Below are 13,014 nucleotides of genomic sequence, written 5' to 3'. Positions count from 1 at the left end.
TGCAGCTACCCATCCAGGCTGTCACATTGTAAAGTTTGCAGATGATACAGCGGTGGTGGGATGCATCACAAACAATGATGAGTCCAGCTACAGGCAAGAGGTGGAACACCTGGAGAGCTGGTGCAGAGAGAATAACCATCACATCAATGTGAAGAAGACAAAGGAGATGATTGTGGACTTCAGAAGGAACAAAAACACCTACACCCCCCTGAACATAAGAGGATCTGCGGTGGAAGTGGTCTCCAGCTACAAGTACTTGGGTGTACACATGAATGACAACCTCAGCTGGAGCAACAACACCACCAGCCTGATCAAGAAAGCTCATCAGAGACTCTACTTCCTCAGACGGCTGAGGCGAGCTGGTCTGGGAAGCTCAGTCCTCACCTCCTTCTACAGGTGTGCAGTGGAGAGCATCCTGTGCTCGAGCATCAATGTGTGGCATGGAGGCTGCACAGCTGCAGAAAGAAAAGCTTTGCAGAGAGTGGTGAAGGCTGCACAGAAATCTGTTGGAATCAGTCTCCCCACCATCACAGACATCTACACCTCCAGATGCAGGAAGAGGGCCACCTGCATCATGAAGGACCCCACCCACCCAGCACACACACTTTTTGCCCCACTCCCCTCAGGAAGGAGGTTAAGGAGCATTAAGTGTAGAACCACTAGACTGAGGAACAGCTTCTACCCTGAGGCCGTTAGACTCATGAATCTCTAACTAGAATAATCACTGTGAAAAACCATATCATGTTGCTGCTGATCTGTTTCATGTTGCTGCTGATCTGTTTCAATGTTGATGTGTTCATGCGTGCACATCTGCTCACAGACTCATGTTCATGTTTGTGGTGATGTTCAATGTTTTATGTTATGAGTGCTTAGTGTATATTTAGTTGATGTTTTTCTGAGTTCATATCTTAGATGTTATTACTGTTTTTCTTATACATTTTATTGTTGGATGTAACTGGGACCCTGTGTACATAATTTCGCTCCACCACATGTACCACATGAGGTGCGAATGACAATAAAGAAACTCTGACTCTGACTCTGACTCTGAAAAGCCTTTGAAAGTCCCAAGGATAAGCTTGAAACCACCTCTGACAACGTTCCTGCAGCCTCATCATCAACAACAAATACTAAAGTGATGGGACTGTTGTTTTGTTAAACTCGTCCTGTCAGAAGAGACTTTTGAAACCTTCTGTCCATGTGGTGTTCTGTTCTTACCTTCAGACCATGGCACCACCTTCCAGACCGACTGCAACACCTGCTCCTGCTTCTATGGAGAAACCATCTGCTCCAACAGGAAGTGTCCCAGCCCTGGCTTCTCCACTGCCACTCATGCCACTGGTGCGTCTTCTCATTGGTTTGACTGAGATCAGGTTGGCCAAAAGGTCAAGAAGCTGGTTGCTGTGTTCATAGAACCATGCTCTTTCTGGACTGGGACCATTTCAGACTTGTTGTGTTGTTCTTGTGTGCACAGCTTATTTCATAAAACTATTTGTTTTTATCCTCCGTGTGGTTTATAGAACTGGATATTCAGAACTTTAACCTCTAGAATTACAGAAACTAAAACCATAAGGCCAAAGTTTATGCTCAATAACCCAGGTAGTAATCCAGCAATGTTCAGTCAGGTCATCTGGACGGTTTCTTTTGTTGCTGAGACGTTTCATCCTTCATCCTAAGGACTTCTTCAATCTGAGAAGCCACCAAACAAACTGAGTTCCACAAGCAGCATAGTCCATAGTGGGAAAAAAACAGTTTGCTGGTGATAAGATAGCTTCTGGGGCCCGCCCTCTCCCCCGTCAACTCCTCTGAGGCAGTCAAAGTGGTTCAAAACACCAAATTTCATGCTCAATAACCCAGGTAAACTTTAAACCCTTAGATGGGGATGAGCGGACCGGTGCGACTCCCTGCACCGATGAAATCAGTGCGCAAAATCACCTGCTCTTTTTGTGTTTATTTGTTCCAACAAGCATAGAAAAAAACTAACATTTCCAGAGGTCGTTCTTGTGTAAACAGGGGAAACCTAACAAAGACCTTAATGACCCTCAGCAGGGAGGGGAGGGAGATTAATCTGCATGTAAGTTTAGCTGTATAAACAGAGCATCTCTTGCAGTTTAGAACTTGGATCTCAAGTTTTCACTAGAAAAAGTTTGTTTCTAGGAAGAGAAACATATTCAGATACAGAAGTCCAGTTGCTTTAAAAAATATATTTTAGGGTTTTATAGTTTGTTAGAATGGACACAAGTTGAGTGAGCTGAAAATGACTGTGTCCTGATCCCACAGGTCTCCCCTGTGCCTGTCCAGACCACTTCATCCCAGTGTGTGCCTCTAACGGACAGACGTACCCCAGTGGCTGCGTGGCGCGCTGCATGGGCTTCAAGGACCATCAGTACATCTTCGGCCAGTGCCACATTGTTAACCCCTGCGCAGACAAAACCTGCCCCAGGAACCAGAGGTGAGTTCAGGCAGCTGTCAAGAGAACTGACAGGAAACGGAGCACCACATAAACTCCCCCTTTTGTTATCGAATTTTCATAAACAAATGTTGGCATGGCCTTTAATTTATAAACACAATGTTTCTCCACATAAATGTTTCATTTAGAACGATCAACACATCAAATACAAAAATAAACAATTTTTTTTAAACCTGTGGTTTGATAACCGCATGATTCTAGTATCTCAGCTATTTAATGATAATGGGAATTTGCTGAACTACTCTGAGTTCTTGCAGACATTTTATTTTCCTGTTACCCCAAAATAATTTTATCTAGTAATGAATACTATTCCCTCTGGTGTTCTTTATTAAAAGATGCTGAGAAACCAGCTCTTATTCCACCTTTTGTCCCCTTGATGACACCAGTTGGTCGTTTATGCTTTTCAGTCCAATCCAAAAATAATAATCGTAATATTAAGTCATTATTTCAAGCAGATGTTACCACTATCCCCTATGTTGTTCATTACTGGGCTGGATTTGTAGATGGGCTGAACTGGGTCAATGTGTGGAAACTGCTATATAGATATTTAGTGATAAACAAAGTAAGAGAAGTATCTTATAAATTAATCCACAGGTACTACCGGGCCAAGCAGTGCATGTTAAAATTTAGGAAAGATATTTGTGTGAGTCTGAACCTGAGACTATGATCCACCTGTTCTGGCTTCGTCACAAAACTGTCACCTTCCGGAAAGAAGTCATCTCATTGATCCAGAGAAAGATTGACTCCAATTTTTGTTTAAGTTGGAACAATGTACTGTTTAGGAGTCCATGAGACCGAAAACAAAAAAACCAGAAAGAAATGTATATCATAAATTTCATCATACTTTTAGGGAAATATCATATACGCAAATCAAAGGTTAGTCACTCTGTTCCCTCTTTTCAGGTCTTCCACGTGGAGTCTGAACATTGTAACCATTCGTGACTCAAGCAACAAGAAAGCTATAAAAACGTTTGATTTGTGCTCTTTATTTAATGTGTTTATTTGAATAATCCCCCTGGCTTTTGTTCTTTTGTTTTTCGTTGAATGTATAATGATAACTGTCGTGTAATGTTTTACTTTTAATTATTTAATTGAATTTTAAAAAACACATCCAATCCATCCATATATTTGCTCCTGCACCCGTCCCATGTCCCTCGGTTGACTGACAGCCATCTTGTTGTTTCAGGTGGCGCTGGTTTACTGTGCGGGCCTGGGGACGCAGTTTTATTCACAACTCTTTGTTTATCCCCAGGCCCCTCTGCTCAGCCGTTGCTGTCCAAACATACGCCGTTACCCTGCTGCTTCCAGGGCTTTTATCTCTCAGAGACACTAACCTGACAACACACAGGACTCATGGACCAACTGGAGCGAGGCCTGGAACCATGACAGAGTTCATGTTTATATAAATACCATTCACATCATGTTTTCAATTCATTGATTTACGCTAACATTCATCATCGTGTGCGTTTGTTACGGTTGGTGGTTGGACACAAGTGCAGGTAGACACAGGGAACATGAAGTAAAATAAAAACTGATTTATTAAACAAACAAATGAAAATGAAGGGTTGACGTGGCAGCAGTACTTACAAACAATACAAGGAGCGTGAGACGGAGGACCGGGACATTTGGTAGAGAGCCGAGATAATGAACCGATGAGGGGGGGGGGGGGGGGGGGTGACGAGAAACTGTTTAAGTAGGACAGAGGGTGAGTGGAAAGTGGAAGCACCTGGAACGATTGTAAATTAGGAACTGGTGTGAGTGACAACTGAACTGGTGAGGCTGACTGAGGGTGAGAGGGAACACTGGCATACAGTGCACATGGGCTGAACTAAAACACAAAGGACAAATACAACAGAACCCAAAGGATCAAAATAAAACATAAACCATGACAGGAGAACACGGGGAAGCAGATACATCATTAGTTTTAGGATCACTTCATCTCTTCATCAAAATACTCCATTTTCTAACACAGTTTCTACATCAACAAGTGATACACCACCGTCCCCCATCTCTGAGGGGTTTGAATAGTGAATGTTTTTAGTTTTGGAGATGAGTGTTTTTCTACGCAAATGGAGAAGTCACGCTGATGGAGAAGTACAGAGAGGGTCAGAAAGAACTCCATTGTGTCTTTGATGGATTTCTTATGACAGGGTGCTGAGGGAGGAGGTGTGGTGTTGCATGAGGAACTCTGGAATGGCAGAGAAGTATGTTAGACTGGTACAGGACATGTATGAGGACAGCAGGACATGTATGAGGACAGCAGGACATGTATGAGGACAGCAGGACAGTGGTGAGATGTGCTGTAGGAGTGACAGATAGCTTCAAGGTGGAGGTGGGAGTGCATCAAGGATCAGCTCTGAGCCCCTTCTTGTTTGCTCTGGTGATGGACCGACTAACAGATGAGATCAGGCAGGAATCCCCGTAGACTATGATGTTTGCAGATAACATTGTAATCTGTGGTGAGTTACGCTGCAGTAGTGAATGTTGCCTGTTTAGTGCTGATTTTATAATAAATGTTACAAATGTACAAAAGAATCGAATCAAAAACAGAAAACTTGTGCATTTTAACAGAATATAAAACTTTGAACCGGTTACTTTCTTACACGTATTATTGATTAAGTCAAACCTAGTAAATAACAATGGACATCATTCATAAAATTATAACTTTAAAGCATTATTAGAAGTTAAAACATAAAAGTGGGCACAGACGAACAGAGCAGAGGTTACCACATCGTGTTTAGAAGGCAGACTGACGGCGTCACCTTTCTTCACCACCAGTCCACTGTGCCAGGTTGGGACATTTCATTAGTCAGATTTTTATTTTTAATTTCTTATTTTATTTATACAGGTACACTGAGTCACGAGGACCCACCCCACAAGAGAGACGTGTGTTGGCAGCTCTGTGAGCGCCCAGGCGTGACGAGGCTGAACGTTTCGGCTGCATGAAGCTCGTTAGCCCGTCAAAAACACCAACATATATTAGCCGCAGCATTGTTTAAGCTACGGGGTTCAAAGCCTGTGGAAACATAGCACCTTATATTCTGTAAATTACTGTGAAAGGCTTGTGGGACTGGAGCCAGCCTCCCAGGACATGCAGTTGTTGTTTTTCTTCTTGTTTTTGTTGTTGTTGTGTTTTTACAGAACCTGTGTGGTTTCTGTCGTGTCCTCCTCTCATATAAAAACATGCTGGGTGCGCTCTGCGCGTTTTTCAGGTGCGTCCCGAAGCACCGCGTGTGTCTGAGCAACTCGTCGGACTGTCCTCAGTACGACTGTGTGGGTCGACCCGGAACCTGCGATAAGAACTTGTATGACCCGGTCTGTGACACGGACGGCCTGGTCCACCGCAGTCTGTGCCACCTGCAGCAGGGGGGGAAGACCCTGGCCTACACGGGACAGTGTCAGGTAGGGAACAGCAATATTTGACTGAAAGTGTCAGAGAGTAATGACTGGACGTTCATCCACTGCTGGAGTCAGACCATTCAAGATGGCTGCCACAGCCTCTTGAACTAAACGACACATAGCTCAGCCTGATTACAGATGTTGAGCCCGACTACAGATGTTGAGCTAACGCATCATGTGGTCAGAGCTGAATCCTCCTCAGGACTCTGTTAGACCATGGCTATTCAACCGGTGGCCCGGGGGCCAAATCAGGCCCAACGGTCCACCAGTGGTTCATTGTTCATTGTCCAGGTCCTACTTGTGAAAGAGATCTCGATCTCAACGGGCTCTACCTGGTAAAATAAAGGTGATTGATTGATTGATTGATTGATTGATTGTTAAATAAAAGTAGATTTTAAACCATAAAACAAATTTAATGACAATAACTGCTGCATGTCCGGCCCCTGAGCTCTGGGCTTTCAGTAACTGTGGCCCCCTGAGCAGTTTAGTTGAAGAGCCCTGCATGGACCAACCTGAGCTCCACCTCTGTGGTTCCTCAGAGACTGTTTGAACTCCATCATGACGGGTGGAGTTCAGTAGTTGTTCCTGCACTGCCCCCTGCTGGCTGACAGAGAACTGATGGTAGGAAGTGTGACCCGAGTCAGAGACCCGGTTCAGTGTTTGTTGTGTGGTTTGGTTCTGAGCTCAGTAACTCTTGGACCCCCCCCCCCCTCCCCATCATCAGGAGGTGTGCAAGACGCCCCGCAAGGTCTGTGCTCACAACGGGGAGACCTACGACACCACGTGTCACGCCTTCTCCGACCGTGTGGCTGTGGATTACGAGGGCCCCTGCCACACCATGGGGGCCGTGTCCGGCATGGCCCCCGACTCAGCCTGCAGATCGATTTCCTGCCCAACGATAAGGACCCCCGGCTGCCGCCCTGTCACCCCCCCAGGTGAGTGGAACCACAGCACACGGCAGTCAGGAAGCTAGACTGGAGAGTGACCTCTGACCTGTTTCCAGGAGCCTGTTGTCCTGTCTGTGGCAGCATACTGCAGATCCTCTGGAGCCAGAAGCTCATCAACAACTTCTCCAAGGTACCAAGAGGTCAAAGGTCACCTGTGCTGAAACCCTGTCACTTCATGGACAGATTGGTTTTAGATGGTTCTTCTAAATTATTGCTTTCATTCCTAAATTCAACTGATTGTTTCCCAGAGAAACATTTCTGCAGCTGGAAGCATCTCAGAGCTGACAGCTTCTCACTGGGGGACCACCTGGACCACCACGAGGTCCCCCTGAGTTGTAATCAAGTCAGAGCTCAGCACTCAGGTCCGTCTGTGCTCCTTCTGCTGCAGCTGAACAAGAACCAACCTGTGACGGTCCTGGACGTCCTGCAGAACCTGCGGCTTTACGTCTCGGTGCCACAGTGTGACATCTTCGGTTACCTGAGTCTGGACCACCAGCTGGTAGTCCTCATCGCTCCAGTAGAGCAGCAGCCCACCCCTCTGCAGGTAACATGCTGATGAACTCAAAAACCTAAAAACAACACTCAGTCTCTGAGTCCACTGAAACATTTTGATGAAAAAAAAAACATTTAAAAGATGTTGGATTTATGTGCACTGCTGTTTTTACTCAAATATTTAGGCCTTTTTAGATCCAGATGGGGACCAGAGCAGGGCTTAATTTGAGCTAGATCCTGCCGGAACAGGATCCGGGAACTCTTATTTTGACAGGGTGTGTTCTGGTAATTTTGCTTGGATCCGGTAACTCTCAGGTCTACTAATAAAGTTCTGAACAAATGTGACTGTCATGGGGGTGAGTGCCGAGCTAACCGGGCAGTCGTACCTGGGCAGGAGCCCACAGGCAGCTGTGGAACAGACGGAGGAGGAGCCTGGAGGCTTCACATGTGGAGTGGGACAGTGAATTCAGTGAGAAGAGGCGACTCATAACCGTCAAGTGGGGGGGGGGGGTAGGATGCTTGACAGAAGCAGTGTTTCTGTAGGTAAACGTAGATGTTGAACAACTTGTTAAAATACCATAAAATGTAGGAAGTCACATCTACCATATTTTTTGGCCTATAAGTCACAGTTTTTTACATAATTTACACGCCTTGTAACTTATACGTGGAAGCAACATATTTATGGAATTTTTCCCATATTTATAAACCAATTTTTGGCTGAGATATGACCGTTTTCATTCATTCTGACTGCATTTTTTTTAGCAGTACCACTTTCAGCCACTAGATGGAAGCAGAGTAGTAGTAGCAGTATGGCATGCTGTTGTATCATGTAATAGGTAAAAGTGGAAATAATTAAAAATTCAAAAAAGTTCAAGACAAAAACAACTGGACATTATTTATTATACTTTATACTTTTTTTTTCTTGAACTTTTTTGAGTTTACCATGTCCTGGAAGACTGAGAATCTTCACCAGATATTAATGACTCAATCGGCCTGCCATACTCCCCGCCTTCATTCTGCTCGCTGCTTGGAACCGTCAAAGCAGCTGCACTGCCCCAGAGAAATGCAGCTGATTTGACCACTAAAGTACGTTTATTTATTAAACGTTGGACTGAGACACACCTTTGCTATAATTTCAAGCAAATAAATAATTGTTTAGGTGCTTTTCTGGTTAAATTTTGATTAAACGAGTAGCGCTCCTTCCTTTTTTCCTCCCTGTCTGCGCGCTCCCGGGAGCACCTCAGCAGCAAAACTATTTTTGAAATGCATCTGATTTGACCATTAAAGTGCATTTATTAAGCAAACGTTAGATTAATACACACATTTGATATAATTTTGAGCTAACAAAAAATTGTTTTAAGGTGTATATCTTGTTAAAGTTGTACAGCGACTCATCGCGTGCACGTGTTTACTTCCGCGTATCGGGTTTTGAAATTCAGCTGATTTGATCATCAAAGTGCATTTTTTAAGCAAACGTTAGACCGAGACACATTTAACGTTTCGAGCAAACAAATAATTGTTTTTAAGTGTTAATCTTGTTAAATTATTGTTAAAGTCCTCCCGTGCACGCTCCCATGCCCGCCATTTGGCAGCCCATCGGTTTTTGGCACAACACCGGTCCACATTTCCGGGATGTCAGCGGTGACTCGTAATGATGCGACGTATTTATGGATTTTTCCACTTTATTAGACAAATATGGACTGAAGCGACTTACAGGGTGGTGCGACAAGTACGGCGGAAAATACGGTTCTTCGTTCAAAAATTTCTGGGGGAGATGGATGGGTGATGGAGGGAGGTCTGGGTTTCTCTGCTGGACCTGTTGTCACATCGACCCAACTATTGAAGACACGGAGCTTCTTAAATGATCTAAATCGAACGTCAAGTGAACAAAACACACGACAGATTCCACCAGGTCATTATTTATTCAACAGAAACTGGAAAAGACGGGAGTGGAAGACTGTGTCCAGCCTCGCTGCCCCCACAGGACCTACCAGGTTCAGGATCAGCCAAGTCCTGGGGGGCTGAGTGTCAGTCAGATGTTCATCATCATCATCAGTGGGATCACCTCTTTAAAAACAGGAGCTGCTCTGGAGGAGACAGGTGTGTGTTAACACAATGCCAAGGAGGAAAATCATCAGCAATGACCTCAGAAGCAATTGTTTCTGTCCATCAGTTGGGGAAGGGTCAAAGGTCATCTTCAGACAACCTGCAGTCCATCGCTCTACGGAGAGAAAGATTATTTACAGCTAGAAACTTTTAGGACAGCTGGCAGTTTGCCCATCATGTTCACCCTGAAGGTCAGACCGTGCAGTGCTCAGAAGAATGAGCTCCACCTCAATCAGCATGTTAAAGGTCAAAGGTCACAGCTTCTTCTCTCTCTAAAAACCACATGGTGGTCCTGGGACTAGATCAGTGGGACAGTCATGCTTTAATGATGGCAGCTTGGTGACCCGGTCCAGCTGAACCTCTCAGACCTTCTGCTTCTGTTTCAGGTCGAGGCCTGCAGCAAGGAGGCCGAGAAGATTGACTCCCTGGTCAACTATGCAAGTCCCACCCTGGTGTCCCACGTCCCCCTGTCGGCCCTCCTCAGCTCCGAGATCAGGACCTCCTCCGTCCTCTCAGGGGGGTCTCGAACCGCATCCCCAAGCCTGGACGTTCTCCTGGTACTCCTGCTTCCTGCTGCTCTGGGCCTGCTCCAGCTTTAAGTGAAGTCTGCCTCAGTGACTCTGATCCAAAGTGCCCCACAGACCCCCCCCTGTGAGGGGGGGCAGCCATGATGACAATCATCCTGCGTTTCAACAATCAGCTTCTGATGGAAGACAAGTATTATTCAGGGACGGGTTTCCCTCCATTGAACTCTGTATGTGCGTGCGTGCGTGCGTGCGTGCGTGCGTGCGTGCGTGCGTGCGTGCGTGCGTGTTACCTGCAGTATTAATCCAGCAGTCTCAGCAGCTGCTCTGTAGGAATGTAAACCTGATGTGTTCTAGATATATATGTGTGTGTGTGTGTGTGTGCACGTATGTGTGTGTGTGCACGTATGTGTGTGTGTGCACGTGTGTGTGTTCAGTCAGGAACAGACAATCCTCCAGGTCCACACACACTCAGTAAATGGAACGGTGTGTGTTTTGGGTCCATGAACACACACACACACACACTGCACCATGGACTCAAGTGCGTGTGTGGACCTGGAACCTCAGCAGTGTTAGTGCCTTGCTAACAGGCAGAGGCAGCTCTAACAGACTGATGCAGCCTCTAAAATCAGCTCCTAATGGGTCCAGCAGCCCCGAGCCTCCAGAACCATCAACCAATCAGGGAACAGTAAGGAGGAGTCAATGTGGAAATGGAAAGAGATCAAAAGATACCAGCATTTTATTCATCTTCTAATATATTGATCTGTTTCTGCTTCTTTAATGTCATTTATATATTTATCCTTTTCTTTGTTTATAATCAAAGGAAATATTTTTCATGGTTTTTTTACACGTTTTTACGTGAAAGGTTTTTTCAGGTCGCAGCCTCGGAGAGCAGCGCTCAGTTTCATGTTGGAGGTCAGAAGATCTGTCGGACAACAAGAAGAAGAAGAAGGTGAAAGTTAGCGGCAGGTGCTGACGTCACCTGGACCCTGAACTGACCCCGGGACGAGACGATGGACACAATCTGCTGTTTCAACACCACGTCCGCTCTCGATTGTTCTGACCCGAACCAACAAAAGGCTGAAGGTTTGACAGAGCACGGCCTTCTGGTGGCTGTGAGAACCCGACGGAGCAACGGTTCAGTTACTGTTTATGAAGCAGTCACTATTAACTGAACCCTTCAGCTGTTTCAACAAATCATGACTCAAAACGTTCAGCTCGTTCAGGACAATCCTGCTTTTCATTCAGCCTTTGGTTAATCCCAGCGAGAGCCTCGAGGACTCATTTACAAGAGAGACCTGCTATGACTTCTGGTCATTGGTGCAACTTTAGCTTTTTGAAATATTTAGCCTTTTCTGACATTTTCCTCTCAGAGAACATGAACTGAGCTCATTTTACATCCTTCAAATCTGTAAATCTGTGTTTACAACCTTTTACTGCTCCTTTCACGTTTTGTTCTGCTTCGGCTTCTTTCAGCTTCCTTCTGCAAATTTAAACATTTTTTCAGCTACTTTCAGCTAATTTCAGCTGTTTTTTTGCTCCTTTCAGATTCTTTCTGCTAACTACAACATTTTTGTGCTTCCTCTAACTTCTTTCTGCTAATTTCAGCTTGTTATGCTCCTTTCAGCTAATTTATGCAAGTTTTAGTTTTTTCTATTTCAGCTACTATTTAGCTGTTTAATGTTAATTTAATCTTTTTCAGCTAATTCCACATTTTTTGCACTCATTTCAACTTTTTTCAGCCTAATTCAGCAAAAATTTGCTCTCTCTGCTCCCATGTAATTTCAGCTTCTTTCTGCTTTTTAGCTACTATTCAGCAGTTTTTTGCTCATTTCAGGTTTTTTCAGATAATTTCAACTTTTTTATGCTAATTTCTGCTTCTTACAACATAATTGGACAAACGTTATTTTTGCTTTCTTCTGCTAATTTAAGCTTGTTCTACATGTTCAGAGTCAGAGTTTCTTTATTGTCATTCGCACCTCATGTGGTACATGTGGTGGAGCGAAATTATGTACACAGGGTCCCAGTTACATCCAACAATAAAATGTATAAGAAAAACAGTAATAACATCTGAGATATGAACTAAGAAAAACATCAACTAAATATACACTAAGCACTCATAACATAAAACATTGAACATCAGCACAAACATGAACATGAGTCTGTGAGCAGATGTGCACGCATGAACACATCAACATTGAAACAGATCAGCAGCAACATGAAACAGATCAGCAGCAACATGATATGGTTTTTCACAGTGATTATTCACAGCTACCTTTCTAGCTAATTTAAGTGTTTTCAGATAATCTTTTTCTCATGTTAATTTCTGCTACTTTCAGCCTAATTAACAACTAATTAATTAGTTAATTAATTATGCTTATTTTAGCTTGTTATGCTCCTTTCAGATTTTTCTGCTAGTTTCAACTTTTTCTGCTCTTTCAGCTACTATTTAGCTGTTTTATGGTAATTTTAGCTTTTTCAGCTAATTCCACATTTTTAACTCATTTCAGCTCTTTCTACTTCCTTCTGGTAGTTTAAGCCTCTTTCTGCATTTTCAGCTACTATTCAGCTATTAATTTTTGCAAATTTCAACTTTTTTTAGCTGATTTCTTTATTTTTGTGCTAATTTCTGCTTATTCAAAATTAATTCAGCAAATGTGTGTTCTTTCTGTTTTCTCCTGCTAATTTAGGCTTGTTCTTCCATTTTAGCTACATTTCATCATGCATTTTTAACAAATTTCAGCTGTTTTTCAACAAGTTGTGCAATAAGCATTCACACTGCATTTTTGCAGGAAATGCAGTTTCTCCAGTTAAAATAAATGTTGTTCTTTGAGCCCGTGTGAACACCGGTCTGTGTTCTGATCTGAGGCAAACACCAGAACACGTTTCTCCTCTGCAGCTGCTCACATGTCCCAGGTTTACCTGCCATGGCGGCCATGTTTGTTTTTACCCATCAGCGTTGTTCAGTCTGTTCTGGTCTGTTCTGGTCTGGTCTGGTTCGGTCTGTTCTGGTTCAGTCTGGTCTGGTTCAATCTGGTCTGGTTCAGTCTGGTCTGGTTCAGTCTGGTCTGGTTCAGTC

The 13,014-nt window shown here is 44.0% G+C and overlaps 1 protein-coding gene across 1 annotated transcript in view; it reads left to right on the top strand.

The window, feature by feature from the left end:
• The window catches only part of reck (reversion-inducing-cysteine-rich protein with kazal motifs), a 93,747-nt gene extending 83,609 nt beyond the window's left edge, over nucleotides 1-10,138 (top strand). The window contains exons 13-19 of the mRNA XM_037694399.1: nucleotides 1,222-1,338; nucleotides 2,278-2,449; nucleotides 5,680-5,869; nucleotides 6,591-6,801; nucleotides 6,870-6,943; nucleotides 7,202-7,357; nucleotides 9,798-10,138. Of these exons, the coding sequence (XP_037550327.1) occupies nucleotides 1,222-1,338; nucleotides 2,278-2,449; nucleotides 5,680-5,869; nucleotides 6,591-6,801; nucleotides 6,870-6,943; nucleotides 7,202-7,357; nucleotides 9,798-10,010 (1,133 nt within the window). The 3' untranslated portion in view covers nucleotides 10,011-10,138. The remainder of the gene's footprint in view (nucleotides 1-1,221; nucleotides 1,339-2,277; nucleotides 2,450-5,679; nucleotides 5,870-6,590; nucleotides 6,802-6,869; nucleotides 6,944-7,201; nucleotides 7,358-9,797) is intronic.
• The last annotated feature ends 2,876 nt before the right edge of the window (nucleotides 10,139-13,014 follow it).

This window comes from Nematolebias whitei, chromosome 20 (assembly GCF_014905685.2).
Source record: "Nematolebias whitei isolate Nwh7 chromosome 20, NemWhi1, whole genome shotgun sequence".
Classification (NCBI taxonomy): Eukaryota; Metazoa; Chordata; class Actinopteri; order Cyprinodontiformes; family Rivulidae; genus Nematolebias; species Nematolebias whitei.
Note: the sequence above shows the minus strand (reverse complement) of the source record. Positions and strands in the feature narration are given on the sequence as shown.